We start from the raw sequence: 25,401 nt of genomic DNA, 5'->3' as shown, positions 1-25,401 counted from the left end.
GTTGAGGATTTTTGAATCAATGTTCATCAAGGATAGTGGGCTGAAATTTTCTTTTTTTTTTAAGAGTCTCTGCCAGGTTTTCATATGAGGATGATACTGGCCTCAGAGAATGAAATAGGGAGGAGTCATTCCTCCTCAATTTTTTTGAATAGTTTCAGTAGGAATGGTGCCAGCTCTTCTTCGTACATCTGGTAGAATTTGGCTGTGAATCTGTCTGGTCGTGCCCCTTTTTTTTTTTTTTTCTTTTTTTTGGTTGGTAGGCTATTTATTACTGGTTCAATTTTGGAGCTTGTTATTGGTCTGTTCAGGAAATCAGTTTCTTCCTGGTTCAGTCTTGGTAACATGTGCATGTGTCCAGGCATTTATCCATCTCTTCCAGATTTTCTAGTTTGTGTGCCAGAGGTGTTTGTAGTAGTCTCTGATTATTGTTTGTATTTCTGTGGGGTCATTGGTAACATCCCCTTTGTCATTTCTGATGTATTTATTTGGATCTTCTCTCTTTTCTTCTTTATTAGTCTATCTAGTGACCTATCTTATTGATTTTTTTCAAAAAATAAACTCCTACATTTGTTTATATTTTACCTGGATTTTCATGTCTCAGTCTCTTTCAGGTCAGCTCTGATTTTGGTTATTTCTTGTCTTCTGCTAGCTTTGGGGTTGGTTTGTTCTTGCTTTTCTAGTTCTTTTGTAGTTGTAATGTTAAGTTGTTAATTTGAGAACTTTCTAACTTTTTGATGAGGGCATTTGGGGCTATAAATTGCCCTCTTAACACTGCCTTAGCTGTGACACAGAGATTCTGGTATTTTGTATCTTTTTTCTCATTAGTTTCAAAGAACTTCTTGATTTCTGCCTTAATTTCATTATTTACCTAAAAGTCATTTCAGGACCAGGTTGCTTAATTTCCACATAATTGCATGGTTTTGAAAACATTTTTAAGTCTTGATTTCTATTTGTATTGGGCTGTGGTCCAAGAGTGGGTTTGGTATGATTTCAGTTCTCTAGCTAGCATTTGCTGAGGATTGTTTTATGTCCAATTGTGTGGTCAATTTTAGAGTATGGGCCATGTGACGATTAGAAGAATATAGACTATGTTGTTTTTATGTGGAGAGTTCTGTAGAGGTCTATCAGATCCATTTGGTCCAACACTGACTTCAGGTCTTGAATATCTTTGTTAATTTTCTGCCTTGATGATCTGTCTAATACTATCAGTGAAGTGTTGAGGTCTCCTGCTGTTATTGTGTGGGAGTTTAAGTCTCTTTGTAGGTCTCTAAGAACTTGCTTGATGAAGCTGGGTGCCCCTGTGTTGGGTGCATATATATATTTACATATATATTTACATATATATATATACATATAAATACATATATTTATAATAGTTAGCTCTTCTTGTTGAATTGAACCTTCTACCATTACATAATGCCCTTCTTTGTCTTTCTGTATCTTTGTTGGCTTAAAGTCTGTTTTGTCTGAAATTAGGATTGCAACCCTGCTTTTTTTCTGATTTCCATTTGCTTGGTAGATTTTCCCCCATCCTTTCATTTTGAGTCTATAGGTGTCACTGCATATGAGATGGCTCTCTTGAAGACAGCATACCATGGGGTCTTATTTTTCTCCAGCTTGTCACTCTGGTACCTTTCAAATGGGGGTATTTAGCCCATTTACATTCAATACCCATTCACTTCATTTATTTTTATCAAAATTACATATGCACATAGTTTAAAGAATCAACAGATAAATTGTTTTTAAACACAATAAAGCAGTTCTCTGCCTCTCTAGACATTCTTCCAGATATTCCTCCTAGGAGAAAACCATTTTCTATTCTTAATTCGTTTTTCTGTTATTTATGAAAGTCTCCTGGAGTTTCTGGCCTGCTCTTGTCTGTGCTGATTGTCCACATGTGTCAGTTTCATAGCACTGTAAATCTTGACTTTCACCTCACTATCAACTTGGGGATTGCCCGGTCTCTGTTTGTGGAATCTTGTTTCCTGTATTCCCTATCTTTCTCTTTCTTGGTTTTTTAACATGAAAGGATATTGGATTTTATCAAAACCCTTTTTTGCATCTATTCAGATAAATTGGTAGAGTGCAATTTCTAGTACTTTCCTGAGAAATTTGTAGCATAACTAAACATGTCTTTATTATCTATCCTCACACTTGTTTGATATTTTGCCAGAGTACAAAATTCTATTTTGGAAATAATTTTCTCTATTGTCTTCTGACTCTCAGGGCTCCTGGTGCTAAATCCTAAACCATTTTAATTCTTAAGTTTTCGATTTTTTTCTCCTCTGGAAACTTTCAGAATTCTTTACTTTGTCCTAAGGTTCTAAAATTTCACAATGATATGTTTAGATGTACCTCTAATTTCACTCATTGTATTCAGCACTTGGTGAGCCTGTTAATATGGAAACTCAAGTCCTTTATTTCTAGACAATTCTCTTGACTTATTCATTGAAAATTTCCTCCCTGCTGTTTCCTCTGTTATTACTGCTATTCTAATGCGTAAGATTTTCTCTATGGTCCATTTCTTTGCCTTTTTACCCTACTTATGGAAGATAATTTCAACTACTAAATTTTTTCTTTCTGAACGTTCCCTGTTTAAAAAAACAGCACCCTATTTTCTTGTTTCGTGATAGAAATCTCTTATCTCTCATAAATACTGATAAGTGGTTTTGTGTTCTTCCCCTTCATTGTCTCATTGTTTTTGTCTTTTTTTTTTTTCCATGTTACAGACTTTTTTTCACGTCTCTGATAACCTGCTCATATTTGAGTCAGGAGACCGAATAGATGATTGGAAATTTGAACTACTGATGTTGGACTACTTCCATACAACCCTTATATAAATATTGTTTGCTGTCCTCCAGCATAGAAACCTCCTCTTTTATTCTCTATGGAGTATCAAGCTCCAATCTTCCATGGGAGGGTGGGAAATCCACAGTGTAGCTGAGTTGGGGAAGTAATCTGAGTATCTAACTGCTTTTTAAACAGCCTTTCATCTATTTTCTGTATTTCAGCCCCTTCCCTCCACTCCTTCCCTCCCTCTTCCTAAAGTAGATGATGCTGCCAATTTCTGAGCCTGTGGGGAAGTAAGAGTATATCTTGGATTGATTCTCAGTTTTCCTCATTACTGACTTAGGAATTCAGCTTTCTCAACTTTGATAAGTCATGTGCCACACATCCATTTGCTTTATACATAACAAAATATTGTTGCGATTGTCTCGTCTCTCTTTCTATGCCTCCCTGTGGATATATGAACTCTAAAAAAAGATCCATTTGTTATCTTATTAGTGGGATTTCATAAGGGAGCAAAAGTAGATGCATATATTTAATACATTGATTTACCCAGAAGTCCTCATTCATTTTCCAAACTCTGTAAGACTTTACTGACCAATCTAAACTTAACTCTAGTAATCACATAATATTCTTCATTCAACTACTTTTTGTCTTCTTTTTATCTCTTCTCTGTTAGGATTTACTCAATCGCCTCTATAGACTAGATTATATTTCGACTTACTAACATGTACGTTAATTGAAAATGGAAGGAATCCTAAACTGCATTCCTGAGAAATAAGATGACTCAGGTTCTTACAGAATGGTTAGATAATTACCTGCAGTTTAATGTTCTTCCTTGCTGCACAACTAAAGTAGATGTGATTTCACCATCAAGCTCTCCAAGCCTTGGGATATTGCCAATATTGGTACACAAAAGGTAACCACAAAGCACATCCCTGTATCAAAAGATTACCAATTACTTCTTTTCCCAAAGATATAGCAAACCATGTATAGTTAGAATAATCTCCTCTCATTTTAGCATTTGGTTTTCATCAAGTATATTATCTACACATATGCTAAACAAAATAAAATAAGTCCTAATAGTGTGCCACCTGCTCTAAAAAGTGTCTTCTCTGAAACTCTTATTAATGTACCAAAATCTCAATTGTTTTCTAGCTTTTTCTTTACTGTCTATTAGTTCAAGTATTTAAAGAATCCATCAAATTGGCTTATTTTATATTGAAATCTCTTTTCCCATAACACAATACTGGATATACTAATCTATTTCTTCTTCTTCTTTTCTTTTTTTTTTCTTCCGTAGTCAGGGTCTTACTCTGTTGTCCAAGTTGGAGTCTAGTGGTGTGATCATGGCTCACTGCAGCCTCAAATTTCTGATTCAAGTGATACTCCTGCCTCAGCCTCCCAGGTAGCTGGGACTACAGGTATATGCTACCAGACCCAACTAACTTTTAAATTTTTCACAGAGACAGGGTCTCACACTACGTTGCCCAGGCTGGCCTTGAATTCCTGACCCCAAGCAACCTCCCTCCTCACCCTCCCAAAGCACTGGGATTATAAGCAGGAGATGCTGTGCCCAGCCAATTTTTTTTAAAACTTGGTAACTGAATGATATTTGGATGAGCATTCTTTTGGAATACACATGTTTTTTCAACCTGTTGCCCTAGAATTAAAGAAGAAATTATAGACTCCATTTAGTTTATAGATGCCAACTACAAAGGCTCATTATCCCTTCTTCAATATATTTCACTACTTCCCCAACTACTACATATGATTCTAATTTAACTTATAAAATATCTTTATTGTTGTTAATACTATCTTACGTATTATTTATATCCAAGACATTTTAATTATTAGTAGAGATAACAATAAATATATTTTTAAAATATCTTGTGAAGAGTAATTAGTAAGTCAGCAAGATTATATACAAAAATATCAGACTTTACCAGATGGAGAAAAAAGAAAAATTAGAACCTATATTTTTCACCAACATAGAAAAGAACGTACTATCATTCTTTAAAAATGCTTTTTAAAATTATGTCATCATTTTACAGTATCTATCATAAACAAAAATGCTTTCTCAACAGAGAAGAAATATTCATTCAAAACTTTTTTGAATGTCATTTATGTATATGAACCTATGTAATGTAGAATATATAAAGAAAATTAGATATAATCTTCATTCACAAGAAAATTATACTCTAGATGAGAAGATAAATCATACACATAAACAACTTATAAAATAAAATTAGGGACAAATAAGTACAAAGGGCTGTGGGAGTTCAAAGAAGAGAGAGATTATTTATTTCTAGAGTAAATCAGAAAGAAATTTATATATAGAAAGTGTTTTGCAAGCTGGGCTTTGAAGAATAGATATATTTTTGGTTGATGATGGTATGAATTAAAGGGTGCTTCTGGAGGATTATAGAGGATAAAAATAGGCATAGAGGTAGGGACATATTAGGAATGGTAAGGTTTGCTAGATTTGGAAGAATATAAATGAAATGACAAAAAGTGTAGGTTGGGGACAATTGTGGAATAGGTACAGTGCCAAGCTGAGGTTCCATTTAATTTGTTAACAAGACTATGACATTCAGCAAAGTGGTGAAGAGAGAGTTCTGAAATCATATTCTCCAAATTCTAATTCTGCTTATTATTACATTCCATATACATGCCTTTGGGCAAATTAACTGTGTCTCAGTTTCCTCCTCCATAAAATGGTAGAACTGCCATAAAGATTAAATGGCATAGCTTATGTAAAGTGTGATACAGTGCTTAGTACACAGTGTTCACTCAATCAGTGCTGGGTACTGTTCTCACTATTAATTAGTCATGTGGAACCAGTGAACTTTCAACAAATAACTGGCAGTAAAAAAGATCCAAAAGATTATTCTGAGAGTAGTACACTAGGGAATGCTGGCACAGAAAACTGTTAAAAGAATTTTGTAATAGTTGAAGGATTAATATAGGTCTTAGTTCAGGTAATGGCAATAGGAATGCAAGTGAATACATGAATTAAAGACAAATGGTGGCAAAGCAAAGGGAAGAATGAATGTAATTTGGCATTTGGACAACGTGTAGAGGGAAGGATCACTTTAAGCCTTCTAGACAGAAGGACAGTGGAATATTGAGACCTTTGGCAAAAAGGGGGTTGTTTGGGAAAGTTAGAGCCAGTTAATTCAATTCAATAGCACTCAGTGCATATTCTGGTGGCTTTAAGTTCTGTTCCTTTTAGGATGCTAAACGGTGTCTTCTAGGTAAGAAAATCCTGAGGTGGCTGCAAGCATGACCTAGCCTTAGGAAAGAGGTGAGAACGTACGTCAAGATTTGGAAGCCCTCTGCATAGGTGATGCTGGAACACTGGGAAGAGATGAGGTTAAGGAGGCAAGAGCACACTTTGTGTGATGCAGAAAACAGAAACTTCCCATTCACTCAAAAAAGTACCCTTGTAATTGACCAGGGGATGAATTCTGGGCTGACTTCTCCACCTCACCGTTTGTTGCACTGTATCCATGTATCTTTGTCTTTCCCACAGTTACCCTTCTCCGTCCCTTCGATATTCAGTTTCTCATAGCAATATTTGTCTGATGCTGTCACCTCTAAAGCAGAAAAAAATTTTCTATCAGTGATGGAAGTAACATTTGGCTGCTCAAAATCTTTGCAGAAAAGAAAAATTGTAATATAAGGACTTTTCATGACTACAGTGTTATCAATTCCAAAAATGTTACCAATGGTTCACAATTTTACCATGGATCATATATATCCACGACTCAGGTTTTCATTAAAGCTCATTTGAAATTTAGAAAGCAAATATATTTAGATCTCTGTTGGGACTCAGGCTGTAGGCTACAAAAATCAACACTCCTTAGAATTTGGCTAATAATTCGGGCAGATCATGAGGTGGGGAGATCGAGACCATCCTGGCCAACATAGTGAAACTCCGTCTCTACTAAAATACAAAAAAATTAGCCAGGTGTGGTGGCATGCGTCTGTAGTCCCAGCTACTTGGGAGGCTGAGGCAGGGAAATTGCTTGAACCCGGAGGCAGAGGGTGCAGTGAGCTGAGATCACGCCACTGCACTCCAGCCTGGAAACAGAGCAAGACTCCATCTCAAACAACAACAAAAAAAGAATTTGGCCAATAATTAGGGAAGGCAATAACAAATAGTTCCTTGAATATATACTCCATTCTTTAATCTAAGTGCTAAATATAATACATGAATTTCTCATTCAGCATATTTTATTAATCATAAAGACAAGTTTATTAAAATAGTTATATCCTATAGATTCAAGAAACAGTGGTACAATTTCTACCTTGCTCACCACTTCTTAGCAGCTATCAAAAGCAATTTTACTTCGCTTTAAGACAGGTTTGAATTCATGTTAAATCTATGGAAGTCAAATAACATTTTGAGGTACATCAGTATCTTTTTCAGGCTTTTATCTTTTCTAAAACCAGGGATGGTTGATAGAGTTATCTAAGAATTAGGACGAAATGCAAACTAATCAAAGAATAATTGTTGGTATATTTTTTTAAAAAACAACTAGTTATGTTGGTAGTTTCTTTTCCTACTTCTTGTTGTCAGCTACTATTTTTGCTCAAGTGGATAAAACAAAAATGATATCTTTTTTCAGAGTACAAACCTGACTGACTAAATGTTTTCCCATCCCAATGTTTCCAATTGCTTAAAGAGAGCATACACTTCCCCTCCTAAAAGGATTGTGGCACTTACTTATAACAATTAAAAATTATCATCATTTTTATAGCCTTTTTTCTACTACAAATTGTCTCCTGAAACAGTTTAAAACAAAAACTGCTTCCAAAAGTTTGGGCTAGTAGTACTTCTAGAAAACAATACATTACTCAACATTTAAATAAACATTTAAATAGAGTATAATTTAAATCTAAATGTTATATATTTTCCTTTGAAAATCTGACAGACTTTAAAGGCTAAAACATTAACATTTCTTTCTGAGACAGCAAAACCACTTCAGCAGAAGTTCATCTCTAACTAGGAAAGCCAACTGGAGTTTAAGAAAAATATCCAAGGAGGAAAAAAATGACTCTAGATAAAATGCTGCTGTTCTAAGTTAAGGACGTCCTGTCCAGGGTCCATGTCCATCCCACATGGTTGTGTAAGCTTTAGCTTCAGGGCACTCAGCTGAAAAGAGTATACACGGAGCTGAAATCCAGGTTTGCTCTAATCTCCAAGCTGTGCACCCTGGCATGGGCTTCATCTGCCTGGCAGCAAAGGCACTTTCTGTCTCGTCCACAGGCACTGCCAACTAGCAAGATGTGTGGGGCTATCTTCTCAAAGGGGTGCCTTACTCTAATTTCCAGAAACATGTCCCTGCTAAAACCTGTGGTAGCTTTAAGAATCCCCCAGTCATAAAGTGGTCAAAAATTTACTTCCAGCACACATGTCTTTGAGAAGTCTGCCTGATATCATGCTTTAACAATGATCCAGCCACACTATTTACTTACTTTGCCCCCAGATGTATTTGCATTGTCTATCCCTGGTTTTGCATCTTCCTCCAAAGCATATTCCCTAAAACAGAAAAGCAAATACCCATTAGCGATGCAATATCTGCTTATGTCAGATAACTGAAAAAGAAACTAATAATAGATAAATAGTAGAAAGGCCTTTTATCTTCAGAACTGATTATAAACATTTAAATTGATCTTCCTATTTTGATAAGATTTCAGTATTCCTTCTACGCTGGTACATGTGAAAAACATAGGTAAAAATGAAGTGACCTACCTGAACACCATCACACGAATATCCATCCATTTTATGAATATTAGGGGCACACTAGGAAAAACAGAACAACTATGAACGAAATGCGGTGCAAAATATAAGGCTGAGCTAAACCCTTTAATGTTTTCATTTTTAAAAACATATTTATTAATATGGCTAGTACCTTATACCATCTATAAAACAAAATGCAAAGGAGGTCAAGAGAAAGCAAGTGGATGTCCTTGAAGTCTGGGTATTTGGTAAAAAATAAATTTAAAAAATTAAAGAGAAAGCAAGAGGAAAAACAATGGGTACACTTGACCCTGAAAATATGAATCTACCAGAGGCAAAAACAGTTGATTACATAGCAGCAAATAAAAAGAACTGACTACAATAGACTCAATTGATGATACATTTAAAAGCATCTTGATTCATACAGATATACTATTTTTCAGAGCAAGAAAGCTAAGGGAACAAAACAAACATAAGGAGTAAGTCTGCATAGATGGAGCAATAACTACAGTTTCCTTTCTTTTGCCATGAGAAGAAACATAGTACTTATACTGAAAATAAATGACTTTCAAGCTGAAGTCCACTTTAAGAATGTCAGAAAAGGACACACTTTATAATCCTACTTTTTTCCTTGCAGCAATTATGAAAAATTATAAGGCATTATTGAATGAGTATAAACAGAGAGCAAAGTGTGCAATTATGTTGCCTCTTTGTCTTCTGGTGATATCATGTGCCATTTTGCAAAAACAGAATATCAAGAGAAGAAACTGGCCAACAGAGATGGAAGTGCGGCAAAGAAAAGTGATGACACCAGAAGTAAAATGCAAATTGAACCTTTAAATGGAGTTATAGAAAAAAATGGCTGACTGTGGGAATGTCAGTACTGCTGTCCAAGAGCCTCTAGACATGCAACCAGAGGAACCTGCTGAAGGAGGACTTAATGACATCGGTGAATAAGGTGATTATGACATATAGGTGATGATGTCCCAGAGGGCGTAATGCCAGCAAGAAACTTCACGTTCACATCTTCACATCTCTCAGGGATATCTCATGACTTTGAAAGCACAAAGAATAAAATGTTGAAAGCTGATCCAAACTTAGAAAAGAGTGTGACAGCTCAACAAGACATAGAAAATATGCTCACTCTGTATCATAAAGCTTATAAGAAGGCAAGCTCTATTCAAACTACTCCTAAGGTTTTTACAAAGAAATAAAATCCTTTAATTCTCAATGTTTCTCTTTTAAGGTACAGTATGCTAAATAAATATTATTATTTCACCTTCCTATCCATTTAAAACTAGCAGTAAGAGAGTTTTTAATAATCTGACAGCATTTGTTGAAGACTGCAAAGCAACTGAAATATTTTCCTTTGATTATTAAAATGACTTTGCATGGTCTCAGCTTGCATGGTCATTTTTATGGTTTGGCACTACCCTTCAAAGTGAGGACAGTCTGTATGTACACTGACCATTTTGAAATCTGTGAACCCCCACCAAAGTTTATTTAATTTCTCTAGCTTGTCTATCTATAACTAAGTGCTATAAAACTCAAGAGCAGCTATTAATGGCTGAGGCGATACAAGCTGTAGTAGGTAAGAGTCAAGAGAAAGAAAAAGGTCCTCTCTAAGAATCCAGTGTGCTTGTGAGTCCCTGCCTCCACTGACTTCTTGTTCAATCAGCTGAAGAGAAAGGTTTTTTTTGTTTCTTCCTTTACTAAGTAGACAAAAAGAAAATGCCTTGTACTACCTACTTAATACAAAAACAAAATAGTTAAGGCATGCATGCAGTCTGAGGTTAGTTCAACATTAAGACAAAATTATGTTCAACATCTGCTCAAGCTTCAATCACTGAAACTTAAATTCCTAAAAAAAAAATAGAGAAATGATGTGAAAGAGACATGAGCAACTTGTTCATTTACACTTCTCTTTGAGGGTCAGTGCACTAAAGATAACCCCACTTTTTCCCATAAGGTTTAGAGCAGTTATTCTGTAAATTACCTGGCTTGAATTTCCTGAGCATGTTTCACGAATATCACAATCATTTACTGCTTCCCGGCACACAGTGCCCATAGGCTGAAACTAAAATGAACAAAAATCAATGTGTGAAACTGTAGGGAGAAAAAAAAAAATCTTACAATATCATCTGAAAAAAACAAAGTGAAAATTGTTTGGCTAGAAATACCTTAAACTACTGTAAGATGGTAATCTGTCAAAACCACGGTTACTGAAAAAATTTTTAATAGTTTTAAGAAACAGTTTCTTGTGTATGATGTAATTTCCATAGTCCTTACACATAAGCTTTATATTATACTGCTAAATCCCACAAGACAGACCAGTTGGTCCAGGTTCCAGTAATTTTTCTGTACAAATAGCTTTTGATTTTACCCTTTACTCTTCATTCTCACTGACACTTTAATCACATTATCCTTTTTTGCCTTATCTACCAAGAATTTAAAAATTACATTTTGGGTTGAACCACAAAAATTAGATTTTCTGACAAAGCTATTTCTTCCCATGTTTCTTCTACCCATCTTTTCCCCTGCCTCGTTTTTACATGGATTTAGATCTTGGTCTTTTACTATTTTCTAGTGTTTCTATTATTTATGTCTTCGTATAGGCGTTTTTGTTTTTCTGTTTTCCATCATCTCAAATACTTCTTGCAAGTGTGAGAATTACACAAATGTTTAACTTCATTAGGTTAAAAATGTGAATTGCAGGAGTACTCATTAAAACGAAACAGACCTGAGATATATAGTTAAAGTACTTCCCCTTCCCTTCTCAATCCTTCTCTTTTTCCCTCTCAAAAATGTTAGCATTCAGGGCTGGATCCTTACATGCTTTGTCTCTGCTCACACAAAGGCACACGTTATTCTGCTTTCCCCACTTTCTAGATAAGCTTTATCTTCTCTAGCTGCTCAGAACCCTATAGGCATTTGAGTCTCCTGCTGTTCCTAGAACATGCACTGCCCACTATAAACTCCAATCTGGATTTCAACAAGTATTTTTTTTAGATCCAAACAAAATATGTATTCATTCATCCATTCATCAAATATTTAACAACATGCCAAGCACTGTTCTAACTACTGGGAACTCAATGGAGAACAAAACACAAGAACCCTGCTCATAAGGAACTTGCATCTTAATGTGGGTTAAAAATAAAGAAATAAGAAAATTTAATTTCACATGTTTCTCTTCTTCCTTGGGACTGAGGCAAGCCACCATTTTAGAATATCTAGAGTAGAAATATGAGCAAATTTGGGGTAGTTTAGAGGAGTGCATAATGTTCAAGAAGTTCCAGGAAACTTCTAAAAGAATAGTGAGGCAGAATTTTCACTAAGTGCTAGGATACAACGGTATATAAATCAACCAAAATCCTTGCCCTACTGGAACTTGTATTATAATGGGAGAAGAAAAGTAATAAACAAGTAAACAAGCACTCTTTAACAGCAGTGGTCTGCAAACTGTGGCCCATGGGTCAAACTTCACTGACTGCCTATCTTTATAAATAAAGTTTTATTGGAACACAGTTATGCCCATTTGTTTCTGTATTTTCAATGGCTGCTTTCAAAGGCAAAGCTGAGCTGCAACAGAAACTTTATGACCACAAAGCCTAAACTATTTACTATCTGGCCGTTTATAGAAAAAGTATGCCAATGCTGGCTTATAGATACACTATTATAAATACCTGTAGAAAAAAATAGAGATACACATGGTTGCTTATCTTTTTCTTCTATTCTCCCTCCTGCATTCACTGTCTTGCCTCTGGCTGCCCTAGGAGTCCAGGGTGTCAGGTGAGAGTTGGGAAGGATGGTAAAGAAAGTGGCAAAGAAGATCTCACTTGACTCTTGACTGATACAGCTATAACCTACTTTGAGGGATAGCAGTCATGCCATTTTATTTTATGTATTTTAATTGTATTATTTTTCTACTTGTTCCTTGAAATAATTATATCACAGGGAGCCTAGTTGTATAAATCAAAGGGAAAGCAGTGTAATTAAACACATTTTATAGATGGGCCGACTTAAAACACTGAGGATTAAGATAAATGATTCAGGATCTCTTGTTACGGCAGTGGAAAAAGTTGACAGAATAAACAGGGGTGGTAGCCAAAATCAAAGAATGTCTTTCACATTTGGTTTAATCTTCTTTTTTACAGAGTGCTTTCAGAGATCTCCGCCAGTGCCTGCTTGTCTTAAAAAGCTGCCAGGAGACACAGTGGTAGAGTGGAAACAACAAACTGCTGAGAGCAGATATGGGGTTTAACTGTACATCTATTCCTTACTGGCTGAGTGAGCCTGTGTACAGGTTATTTAACTTCCTTGAGACTGAGATTGTTTAATTATAAAAATCAAGACAATAATGCCTATCCCAAAAGTGTGCTTGTGAGCATCATCTCAGAGAGTGGTCTCAACCAGGGGTGATTTTACCTGCAAGGGAACATTTGGCAGTGTCTGGAGACATTTTTGGCTGTCCCACCTAGGAGGGGTGCTGCTGGCACCTAATGGGTGGAATGCAGAGATACTGCTAAATATTCTACAATGCACAAGACATACCCTTACAACGAAGGATTATCCAGCCAAAAATATCAACAGTGCCAGAGTTGAGAAATTCAGATATAAGATGATACTGAAGTCCTTAGCATAATCTCTGGCACACAGTAGATACTCACTATATAGTTTCATATCCCATCCTCCTTTAACTCATTAGACTAAAGTTAATCAGTAAATTATCACTAAGAGAGTGCTGTGCATATTTATTCATTCACTCAACAAATATTTACTTAGAATGTATACCAATTACTGTCTAAGTGCCTGGCTCTGCTCCATGAAATGTACAGAGGAAAGTGAGAGACAGATAGAAATAATGTAGACTATTACACCAGATTTTATATGAGAAAACAAGAATTAGATTTCTTCAGGGGAAGTAAGCCTCAATTGTTAGTCTTGATGTAAAGGCTTAAATATATGGAGATAAGTAAGAGGATGCTGCTGGGAGGATGAAAACATAAAGTGTGTGAAAATGCATTCTAAACTTTCAGGACCAATAATATATGCATGGTATAATCACGTCTCAAAGTACTCCCTTGCTTCCTCAGCAGCTAATGTGAGAGATACACCAAGCTCAGCAACAAGAAAAGATCTACTGAAAGTCTCCTTGGCTTTACCAAGAAAGGCAAACATCATTTAAACATTAGTAACACCTGGTTTCATTTAATGTGCATGCTCCACAGGAAGTATGGAAAGGACAGCCTCTGAAGATTAACAGGGCTCAGGCCCTAGTTCCCCAACTTACTTGGTGTAAGACCTTGGGCAAACTACTTAACCACTACAAGCCTTAGTATTCTCATCTGTTAGATAGGAATAATAACAAGCAACTACACCACACAAGATTTTGTGAGGATCCTGTAAAGCACTTGGCACTTAGTCATTTAATATGTATTAGATACTATTTTTGTTATTAGATTATATGTACTCAGCCTTAATGATTTAATCAAGTATGTTCTTTTTTTTTCTGTCAAATGATCATTAACGTTTATTTACCTTGCATTTTTTACAGCAAAGACCGTCACTGCATTGAGAGTCTTGAGTCAAGGTGCATTTCTTACAACACTCTGCTCCTTCAAGGACACATTCCTAAGGAATATAAACATTTTCAAAACATCAGAAAATGGTGTCACTTTCCTGAAAGTAACAGGATATTTTCTAAAATAAATGTACAAACTCACAATAATTTTTCTTCCACAAATCCTATAAAATTTCCAGGCATGACACTTGCTCCATACGTCTGAGTGTGTGGACCTGGAATGACCCTCAATTACCTTGAAAATAACATCAAAACCACCAGAGACTTACGGCCGGGGTTCCACAGTCACACTCCTCTCCAGTTTCAATGAAGCCATTGCCACATTCAGGAGGATCAAGAAGCTGTAAGGAAAACCAAAAAGTGAACTAAAATATAGAAAAATCAACATCAAAGACTTTGAGAGACCATAAGTGCCATACCCAAATACACCTGCCCTGCCAAGTCATTCTAAAATATAGTTTTATTTTCCTAAACTAGAAAGCATGAGCTCAGAACTTGGAACTTTAGAACAGAAGTGTCTACTTCTGTTTCCTTTTCATATTTAATATACATAGCATATAGTTTACCTATATATTTATATATATAACATACATACCACATAGGGTCTGGTAAATGTCATCAAAATTAAAGATGATCTAACCATTCACTAAAATCAAGCCAGACTGTCTCCTGAAAATTCATTTGAAACCAGCAGCAGGGGATTTGGAGTCAGATGTCTAGAGGAAAATCTTGGCTCAAGTATTTATCTTGGGTAAATTACTTAACATCTCAGAGACCTTAATATCTAGAACAGGAATAATAATACTAATAATAATAGTTGTCCATTTACATCAGAAAATTTTTGAGGATTAAGTTTAGCAACCTGTGTAAAATGCTTTATTACTATATCTCCTTCTGATACAGGAAACTATTTCTTAGACAATGAGAAAAAGCATCAAAAAATTAGTATATCCATTGATCTAATTAATATAAAATACAGCTCCTCCTATTAAGATAGTTTTGTAGCAAACTAAAATTAAATTTTCCCCAGAGATTGAAGCAGATTTTGACCTGTCCAAGTGTATGTTTTCGGTCTGTTTTATTGTTTAGCTCTTCATCAATTTTGTTCTCTTTTGAATATAATGTATCCTATGGTGATAGGCAAAATTAGTAAATAATTGTTATATGCCAGATACATAATATTCATTCAAAAGCTAATCAAAGTCTACATATCATAGAATGAAAATGTACACACACCAGTAAACAGATGGACATACACATGCACACATATACTTTCATAACTAACTAGAGGAAAAAAAATAAATAAATAAAGAATATATACAACAACAACAAAACCCACTTGATTTTAAATATTCTCTCTTCTACAAATGAGTCAACTTTTGTCTATATTTCATTTTTGGTTGAAACAGATCATAAGAAATAAAAAACAGTCAAAATGGAAACTTATCCAAATGAAAACCACACTTATTCTCTTACTCTGGGTTTACAATAATCAGTTATTTTGGTAAAAAGACTTGAACTGTTTAGGATTTACGGCAGCAGTGACACAGTTCAAATATTCTTTCCAATCTTTTGAAGAGCCTTAAAATTGTCAATTCGTTTTTCAATTCAATTCAGTGAAATTTCTAAATTTCACTGTAGTGAACAGAAAATTAAACCAGGTAAATTAAATTGATTTCAAAGGCAATGGTGCATATCCCTGTGGTGCACAGCAGCATTTCGCGGTTCACATAATTCACAAGGACAAAGCATTTTTTTTAACATGCAAAGTCTTCAAAATGCAGGAGGAAGACCTTCTTTCTAGTCAGTAACCAGAGGATGCACTGCAAGTTGTAAAAGCCTGTAACAAAGTCCAAGACCGTCTTCATTTCTGCTTTAGAAAGACTTGCTTTTCATATTGAGAAACACTTGTAATTTTAACATACTGCTCATTCAGAAAAGCAGTGGTAGGGAGTGATGAGGGTAGATATGCCCCTACATTCTACCTGTATGAGTTGTGATTAGGTAACCAAAAAAAAAAATAAGCATCAAGAAAATAAAAAAGAAAAGTAATAAAACCAGTTTTGTAAACTAACTCTGAATCATCACTTGGCTATAAAAAAAAGAAAGTGGAAATTTTTCAGACAGCAAACACTGTTATTTCAGAATAGCCCAAAATGCCCAACATTAAAGCTGACTTTGAATATTCAGATATATAGCATATCTAGAATATGTACATATAGGGCAAGTTGAAAAGCTCTCTAAGATTCAATAGTTGAAAATGTGTATTTATAATATTTTAGAAAGGTTGATAATTAATATCATAAACCTTGTTAGCCACACTTATTACCTTAGAAGGTTTGTTGAAAAGGCAGGCACCACCTCCACTATTCAGGAAGTCATGATACTCTTCAACATTACACTGGGTGAACTTTTTAGGAAGATAATAGCTATAAAAGAGAAGAAAATCAATAGCTGGGTTCAACTCATCTTTCTCGTTTGTGAATATGTCTGAAAACTGAACACTTAAAATTGTATATTATTCTTTAAAATGAGGGAATAAAGTCTACTTACGTATGACATTTATATTCAATCTATAAGAGTTTTGTTCAATTAATATTTCTAAATTCTTCATTTGGTGACTAATAGTTACTGTGGGTTTTTCATTATTTGCATGTGCATTCAAGTTAAATCAAGGAGAGCTGGGAAAAATTTATTTCATAATGAGTCTTCCATAAATAATAAAACTGAGCTAGAATCCAAACTGCAGAGCATTCCACAAAATAACTGACCTATAATATAAATGTGTCAGGTCTTAAAAGTCAAAGAAAGAGGAACTGTTCCAGACTGAAGGAAGCTAAAGAGACATAAAAACGAAATGTGATTCCTTTTGTTACAAACGACAATATTCAAACCTGGGACAATCTTGAATGAAGGCTAAGAATTAGATAATTTTACTGGTTGTAGAGTGGTTATGTAGGAGGACATACTTCTTTGTAGAAAATGCAAAGTCAGGTGTTTAGGAGTAATGGCATACTAAGCAATTTATGATCCACCAGACAAAAAGTTTCTTTGTTATTAATCTTGCAACTCTTCTTCAGGTTTGAGGTTTTTTTTTTTTTAAGTATTCTTAAAAAAAACTAATAAAAGGTCAACAGAAAAAAGATCTTGATTAGAGAATAATTTGGCAACATGCATTAAGAATCTTCAAAAAGAGCACACCTTTGGATCTAGTAATTCTACTTTTAGAAATTTTTCTTGAGGGAATAATTAGCTATGTGCACAAAGATGTATGAACAAAGATATTTGTGGTCACACAATTTATAACAGGAAATAACAAAAGCATAAACTAAATGTTCAACAGTAAGAACTGTTAACTAAACTGTGATGTAGTAATAAAACAGAATACCATATAGTTATTAATGATCACAGTGTTGAAGAACAGGCTCAGAAAAATGCTGACTATACAGTGTTAAATACCAAGGTTATCACTGGGGAAAAGTCACCAAAATTTTATTTTCTATATTTTTAAAACATTGTTTTACATTGAGCTTTGATAAAAAGGGAAAAAAGATAAGAATGAGTAGTTTTTATAAAGTTTCCCAGTAGCCTGCAAAAACTGTCCATTTATATCCCTACTTCTTCTAAGCATAGTTAATACTTTGTTATCAATTAATGGAATTTATAACGATTATTTACCCTAAACTCATTTCTAAATTGCTTCATGCCAAACTCTCCAAATAAAGCTGTCTTGGGTTTAAGTTGTCTGAACTCCCTTACTTCCTTCACCTCCACTTCCTATAAGCAGATGAGGAGGGTTTCCAGATGCTACAGGAATTTAATCAACTTGAACGATCAGCCTGTTTTGCAGCCTCCTGCCTTGCAGCCTGCTCTTTCCCACACTTTGTACGGAATGTGGTCACCTAGTCAGCTGGAACCAACTCCAGACAAACTGACAATTTATAAATGAGCCCAAGTAAACTTTCCTCATTACCATGCTAAAGTCTCCACCATGGGAGGAACTATAGCTTCATTACTATAACTTGAAACCTACGTGCTGACATAATGATTCACTGTATCTGTACCACTGGGACCTCTCCTCTACATGCAATGACACACCCTCTCCCCGTCCACCTCCCCATAAAACCCTCCTGTTGCTTTCCCTCAGGAACACACTCGGCTACAGAATACTCCCAGAGCTCTCTGTACTTGTGACTAGTAATAAAACTCCCATTGATCAAAACCTGCTTTTTTTTTTTTTTTTTTTTTTTTTTTTTTTTTTTTTTTTAGGTAGGGAACTCACTCTGTTGCCCAAGCTGGAGTGCAGTGGTGTGATCTCCGCTCACTGCAGCCTGGACATCCTGGGCTCAAGTGATTCTCCCACCTCAGCCTCCTGAGTAGCTGGGACTACAGGCATGTGCCACCATGCCCAGCTAATTTTTAAGTTTGTACAAAGTTTCCCCATGTTGCCCAGGCTGATCTCGAACTCCTGGGCTCAAGCGATTCTCTCAAAGTGCTAGGATTATAGGCATGAGCGACTGGGCCAGCCAAAACCTGCATTCTGGTGAAGAGTTGTTTGTTCTTGCCAGGCAAAGGAACCAGGTTTTTTTCAAGTAACAAATCCTAACAAGACATGAACTTTATTCTTCGTTTGAAAGTTTCTTACACATATTGTAGCTGCACCAGACCAATCTGGTTCAACTTTTATGTAATAATGTTATGAATTGTTTCTCAGTTGCCATGGACCCTCAGGTCACATAGCCTGACCACGCTCAGATGAACCAATGGTACAACCACAGGAGGAATCTAAATGCTCAGCTGAGAAGCAGGAACTGAATTAAGCAGCAGACACGATGATAAAGTTTGGATGTTTGTCCCCTCCAAATCTCATGTTAAAATATGACCCCAATGTTGAGACTGGGGTCTAATGAGAGAGTCCCATAAATGGCTTAGTGCCCTTCAAGAGGAAATGGCTGATAATAAGTTTAAAAAGAGTCTAGCATCCCCTCCTTTCTCCCCTGCTCACTCTCTTGCCATGTGACACACCTGCTTCCCCTTGCCTTCTGTCATGAGTAAAAGCTTCCTGAGATCTCACCAGAAACCAAGCAGATGCTGGTGCCATGCTTGTACAGGCTGCAGAACTGTGAGCCAAGTAATTCTCTTTTCTTTATAAATTACCCAATCTCAGGTTTTCATTTATAACAATGAAAAACAAACTAATATACACTAAATGACAGGATCCAGTATCCAATCAGATTGAGCTCTGGCATCCAGTCCAATAATGCCTCCTAGCACCACCTCATTGCAAGATCCAATCAGATCATGCCTCATTACCCTATGCTTATAAAACCTGACACAGCCTCCAGCTCAGGGAGACACTGCTTTGGGAACTATCCATGGTATTCTACTTACTTGTTAAAAGTAATAAAATCTCTTTCATTTAATCTTCCTTGGTTATGATAATTAAGTTGATACCCACGAAGTGACCAACCAAGCTACCTGTTTTACAGTAACAATATTACTTCCTTTTTCCTTGCAATGCTTTTACTCCAGCCAATGTTTTTATCACCTTTTCCTCTAATCCATCCAACATATCTCTGCCAGAGTTATCAAATTTAAATAGGTCTTTTTTCAAAGTCCCTCCTTTTATTTATTTATTTATTTATTTAGAAACGGAGTCTCACTTTATTTATTTATTTATTTATTTAGAGATGGAGTCTCACTCTTGTTGCCCAGGCTGGAGTACAGTGGCGTGATCTCAGCTCACTGCAACCTAAGCCTCCTGGGTTCAAGCAATTTTCCTGCCTCAGCTTCCTTACTAGCTGGGATTAGCTGGGATTACAGGCGCCTGCCACCACACCCAGCTAATTTTTGTACTTTTAGTAGAGATGGGGTTTCACCATGTTGGCCAGGCTGGTCTTGAACTCCTGACCTCAGGTGATCTGCCTGCCTCAGCCTCGCAAAGTGCTGGGATTACAGATGTGAGCCACTATGTCCAGCCCCAAAGTCCCTCTTTATCCTACTGGTCAAAACCTGAGTTGGATCCATACTGCCAAAGTAAAAAGTCACTAACTCTTGGTGTAGGACTCTTAGAAGTCAAAGTCTAGTTGAGCCTCCTATAAAGGCCTCTCTGTAAAAGCACCCTCAGGGGTCACAGCCAAGCCCACCCTCCTGCCCACTGCAGAGCTGGGAGGAAGCTCAGTCTGTTCTCCAACACTTGGCAGTGACGGTATACTCCCCAACAGGGAAGGTTTTAAAATATATGAACAGTTGAAAATTTGTGGATTGTTCTTACCTTTATTTTTCCACATCTGACTTCTAACTTGTGAACAGTTCTGTATTCTTAACTATATAAAGCCTTATTCCTCTGCCTTAACATAGCCCCTTCAAATATCTGAAGGCAGATATCATGTCTCTCCCCTGCCTCTGCCCCCACAACTTCTGTTTCACAGAATAATATAGCTATTGTATTCAGTGCATTCTTCAAATTTTAATTTTTGTACCTTTAAATAGGACTGAAGGTATTCATTTCAACCCTGCTTTCTAATATTTAGCTGTACAGAACTTCAGAAAGTAGAAATGGTAGGGAATGTACCCATGGGAACAAATGTCCATAATTACTGCTGCTTGGTGATATTTGGCGTAATCAAATTATTGCATCATATCCCATAGTTTTATACAAACGGCTTTTCTCTTACTTGCATCTCTTTAATGTAAGAATTCCAGTGTACACAGCCGTATGTATCTGAAGGTAGCCATTTGACTTCACTGTATATTATGCTTAATGCTATGCAGATTATCTATTAAACATTTTAATAATCAGGATAATCAAATATACTACGTAGGATTTAAAAGACAAGAATCTCTAGTATGAAATTAATTGTTAAAACTGCATCTATAGAACTTTTATCATATCCTCTCATTACTAAGCAAAAAGTCCAAAGATTTTTGGAGAAATATTTTACTTTATTATTATTATTAATATTATTATTATTATTAAGACAGGGTCTCACTTTGTCATCCATGCTGGCATTCAGTGGCACAATCACGGCTCACTGCAGCCTCAACCTCCCCAGAATCAGGTGATCCTCCCATCTCAGCCTCCCAAGTTGCTGGGACTACAGGTGTGTGCCACCACGCCTGGTTAATTTTTGTATTTTTTGTAGAGATGGGGTTTCGCCATGTTGCTTAGGCTGGTCTCAAACTCCTGGGCTCAAGTGATCTGCCTGCCTCAGTCTCTCAAAGTGCTGGGATTACAGCCATGAGCCACCGCACCCGACTGGAAAAATATTTTGAACACATGTTTGCATATATATTCCCTCCATCATTTATTTTCCTTGTTATACATATCCTGTGCGTTCAAAATTCAAATACAATCAAGAAATATTTGTTGAAAATCAAGTTTGTACAAAGGATTATGGTGTGAGGTCTGAAATATGTGTTAACATAATAAGCAATCTCTCAAAAATTTATAACTAATTTGTGAAAGGCAGCATAAGTACACATGATTAAATTATAATGCAGGGGTTAAAATTATAACAAATCTCAGATGGTTAGAAATGTGGTTAGATAGAGGAAAAAGGGAAAGGCATTCCAGATGAAGAGAATATATTGAGGAAATCAAATGAAGTTGGTAATTAATGTACAATTACGGTGAGCAAGTATTTAAGAAGCTGAAAATCTATATAGTATTATGATTAGCAAATCAAAAAAGCTAGAAACTCCTGTACAATTATGGTAAGCAAACCAATCATGAATAGTAGGGGAAAAGGAGATTGCAGATGAGAATGAGGAAAGATTATGGGCATCTAAATAATGAAGCTAAGATTTTGAACCACATTCTTTAGACATCAGAGACTCACAAAATTTCTGAACAGGACAATGGCATTTAATGAACAAGAGTTGTATATTAACAGGATGGCTAAATCTCACAAACATCATGTTGATTAAAAAAAAAAACAGCAAGTCACAGAAGAATACATACAGCATGATGTATTTCACATAAACTGAAAACATGCAAACCAAATGCTGTTTTACTCCAACACACATACATACTAAACAGTAGAAGTATAAAGAATGACTTGAGAATGATAGGAACCAAACTCAGATGGTGGTGACCTTGGCTGGGGTTGGGGATTAATAATGGAGGACATAAGGGAGATTTAACCACAAATGCAGTATTTTACTTTTTAAAAGCTGGATAACGGGTGTACAAATGTCCACTGTTTTATTCTTCATACATTTTTAATGATGATGATTCCAAACGTATCATTATTGCCCTAGTTTAAACTTTTACCATTTTTTGCTATTATTATTTTAGTAGCATTCCAACTTTTTTTATTTCCATAGGTTTTCTGGCGAACAGGTGGTATTTGGTTACAAGAGTAAGTTCTTTAGTGGTGATTTGTGAGATTTTGGTGGACCCATCACCCAAGCACTGAACCCAATTTATACTCAATATTTGAAATGTTATTAAAATAATAACAGCAAAAGATGGCCAAAGTTTAAACTAGGGCAGTAATGATAAGCTTGGAATAAAAGGGATAACTGTAAAATTTACTTACAAGAATAAAAGACAAGCATTGATGACTGAGCTTGTGAAGGGGAGGACAGTATACATTGAAAACCTTTCTCAGGAGAGCAGACTGTACATTTCTCTTCCCAACTCCCTTTTCAGTGATACCACATTATGAAGCCATCAGTGACAGCTTGAAGTCAGCCATTGTGGGAATATTTACACCTCAGAAAAGTGAGAAATCTACAAATCTAGGCTGTTTTCTAATTTTTGTTTTCAAGAGTTAACTTACCAGCACAGTACTGTTTATAAACCATTTAATTAGAATTGAAGGAAATGAAAGGAAAGGGAATTAGCAGGCAAGCCATCAAAAACAAAGTTGTCCCTCATTTCTTACATTTATAGCCTAGATTTAAGGCTAAAGAAAAAAAAAATCTGATGTCTACCAACTTAATCGACATCAATTGTTTTTATAAATAAGAGGTTATTTTGCAAAAATATTTTATACACAGAACCATTAAGAATAGTTATTTCTGATTTCTTATAAATGCTAGATTCCATGCACTAAGTTATTGAGTGTCATATTCCTCAGAAGACAACAGCACAGCAGGGAATGTAAGACTGAGTTATTTTCAAATACAAATGGCTCACCCGGTGTCTCCCATTATGCACCCGGACCACGTGTCCTCGCATTTACATTCACCTAAGAGAAAATTAACACACATGCCTTGTTATAAAGTGAACACAGTTGCACTAAAGCAGTTTCTGTTTTAAATTCATTATCTCCATTTTATTCCTTAAAATACCTTTTAAAAAGTAATAGCTTCTTTCTAATTCATCTTACAATAGTTTTTTATGTAATATACAACAAAAATATACTTTGACCCTATCAAGATTATATAATTTTTGCCAAAAAAACCATTGTATTTTAACTAATGGCCATATTTAAACTATTTAATCAAATACCAATGGAAGAATGAAAAACTTTATGGCATTATTAAAGGATCTCAGTTTCACAGGCCTTTATGAGAACTATCATAATTTCTTGACCATTTTTGAAAGTCTCTGCACACACCAAGGTTTCTGGTAGAACGCAGGGGAAAATTATTGGGTAAGCAGAAGGGCTTCAGAATCAGGAAATATTAGGGTTCAAAACCTGAGTTTGCCATTTGATATATGTGTAATCTTAGAGACAATATTCTTGTAAGATCTAGTCACTTCACCTATAAAATGGGGCTAAAAATGGGTGCCCTGTAGAATTATCTGGAGAATTAAATGAGTATCTAAATGGAAGTAATACCAGCATTCAATCATCTGGCATATAATAAGTACTCTATAAATGGTAATAGCTTTTTTTTTTTTTTTTTTTTTTGAGATAGAGTCTCGCTCTGTGGCCCAGGCTGAAGTGTAATGGCACAATCTTGGCTCACTGCAACCTCCGCCTCCTGGGTTCAAGTGATTCTCTTACCTCAGTCTTCTGAGTAGCTGGTACAAGAGCCTGCCACCACACCTGGCTAATTTTGGTATTTTTAGTAGAGATGGGGTTTCACCATGTTGGCAAGGCTGGTCTCAAACTCCTAACCTCAGGTGATCCACCTGCTTCAGCCTCCCAAAGTGCTGGGATTCCAGATTATAAAAATATTTACAATGTTTGTTACTAAAATAAAAATGGAAATCATCAAATTTTAATGGTAAATACACAGTATTTGACCATCAGGGTAAAGTGACTTTACCTACTTGAGAAAAGACATTCTTCATAGATACCAAACCTAGCATATTTTACTAGGTCCATTTATTAACTAAGCTTTTTATCAGTTCTGATCCTGACAGGGAAATTCTACCGCTGTGGCCACGTTCAGAGATGTTTTAAATAAAACATAAAAAAAGTATGTCTGAAACCTATATGCCTAGAATTCTCTACTAAACATTTATGATGAACAAACTGGGCTTATTTTTTCCCTTATAAGGTTAAATTCAGCTTGAATTTATTATCACATGGCTTTAAAGTTCACTATAGTCATAGAAATTTCCACCTATAATGTAAATATTTATTTGTATTACTTTGGAAAACAACAGTTTGTGCTGTTTATCTTCTATCTTTTACTACCATTCTTTTACTACCAAATTCTTTTTATCTTTTACTACCATTCAAATTCTTTTCATCAAGCAACTAAATCAAAAAATTTTACGCTCCAAAATATTTTACAAATAGTCTATTTTAAATACAACTAACCACACATGCACTAAAACTTACCGCTTGCTAACTTTCTTTTGTCTGAGATAATACCAATATTATGGGCTAATGACTGGGCAAGTGTAACAGCCATTAAGTCAGTTTTCCCAAACTGAAAAACAAAAACAAAAATAAAATATATATAAATCCAACTTGTCACTGAAAAAGAACCAGAGAAAAATGTCACAATATCGCTGAAAATAAGTAATTTCTAAGCAATTTCTTTAGCAGAGGCTAAACATACTGTAGCCAGCACTGAATATGCATTTGGGAAAAAGTGGTAAGAAACAAAAATCCATGTTTGATTAGGTCTTACAGGGAATACTAGAAGTCAGGAAATAATCACAGCTTTTGGGTTTTGGAAATGTATATCTGAGTCCAAATTTCACCAGTGACATTCTTGAAAAATTCAATATTGGTATATAATTAAATCAGTCTTTTGGATAATACAAAACAAAATTAAATCGGTAATTTTTTTTAGAACTTGTTCATCTTTGTGTCCACTTGTAATCCTGAAATTCCCCTCAAGTGGAATAGAATGGGGCTTCAGAAAACAA

The 25,401-nt window shown here is 35.5% G+C and overlaps 1 protein-coding gene across 13 annotated transcripts in view; it reads right to left on the bottom strand.

Annotated features, from left to right (window-relative positions):
* ADAM22 (ADAM metallopeptidase domain 22) overlaps positions 1-25,401 on the bottom strand; it is a 249,763-nt gene that overhangs the window by 42,252 nt on the left and 182,110 nt on the right. For all 13 annotated transcript variants that reach the window (XM_050785298.1, XM_050785301.1, XM_050785304.1 and 10 more), the window contains 10 exons: positions 24,866-24,956; positions 23,263-23,314; positions 16,447-16,546; positions 14,387-14,458; positions 14,075-14,167; positions 10,533-10,613; positions 8,549-8,599; positions 8,272-8,335; positions 6,281-6,386; positions 3,606-3,725 (listed from right to left, as the gene is read on the bottom strand). In XM_050785298.1, the coding sequence (XP_050641255.1) occupies positions 3,606-3,725; positions 6,281-6,386; positions 8,272-8,335; positions 8,549-8,599; positions 10,533-10,613; positions 14,075-14,167; positions 14,387-14,458; positions 16,447-16,546; positions 23,263-23,314; positions 24,866-24,956 (830 nt within the window). The remainder of the gene's footprint in view (positions 1-3,605; positions 3,726-6,280; positions 6,387-8,271; positions 8,336-8,548; positions 8,600-10,532; positions 10,614-14,074; positions 14,168-14,386; positions 14,459-16,446; positions 16,547-23,262; positions 23,315-24,865; positions 24,957-25,401) is intronic.

Source organism: Macaca thibetana, chromosome 3 (genome assembly GCF_024542745.1).
Source record: "Macaca thibetana thibetana isolate TM-01 chromosome 3, ASM2454274v1, whole genome shotgun sequence".
Taxonomy (NCBI): domain Eukaryota; kingdom Metazoa; phylum Chordata; class Mammalia; order Primates; family Cercopithecidae; genus Macaca; species Macaca thibetana.
This window is presented reverse-complemented; position numbering and strand designations above follow the sequence as displayed.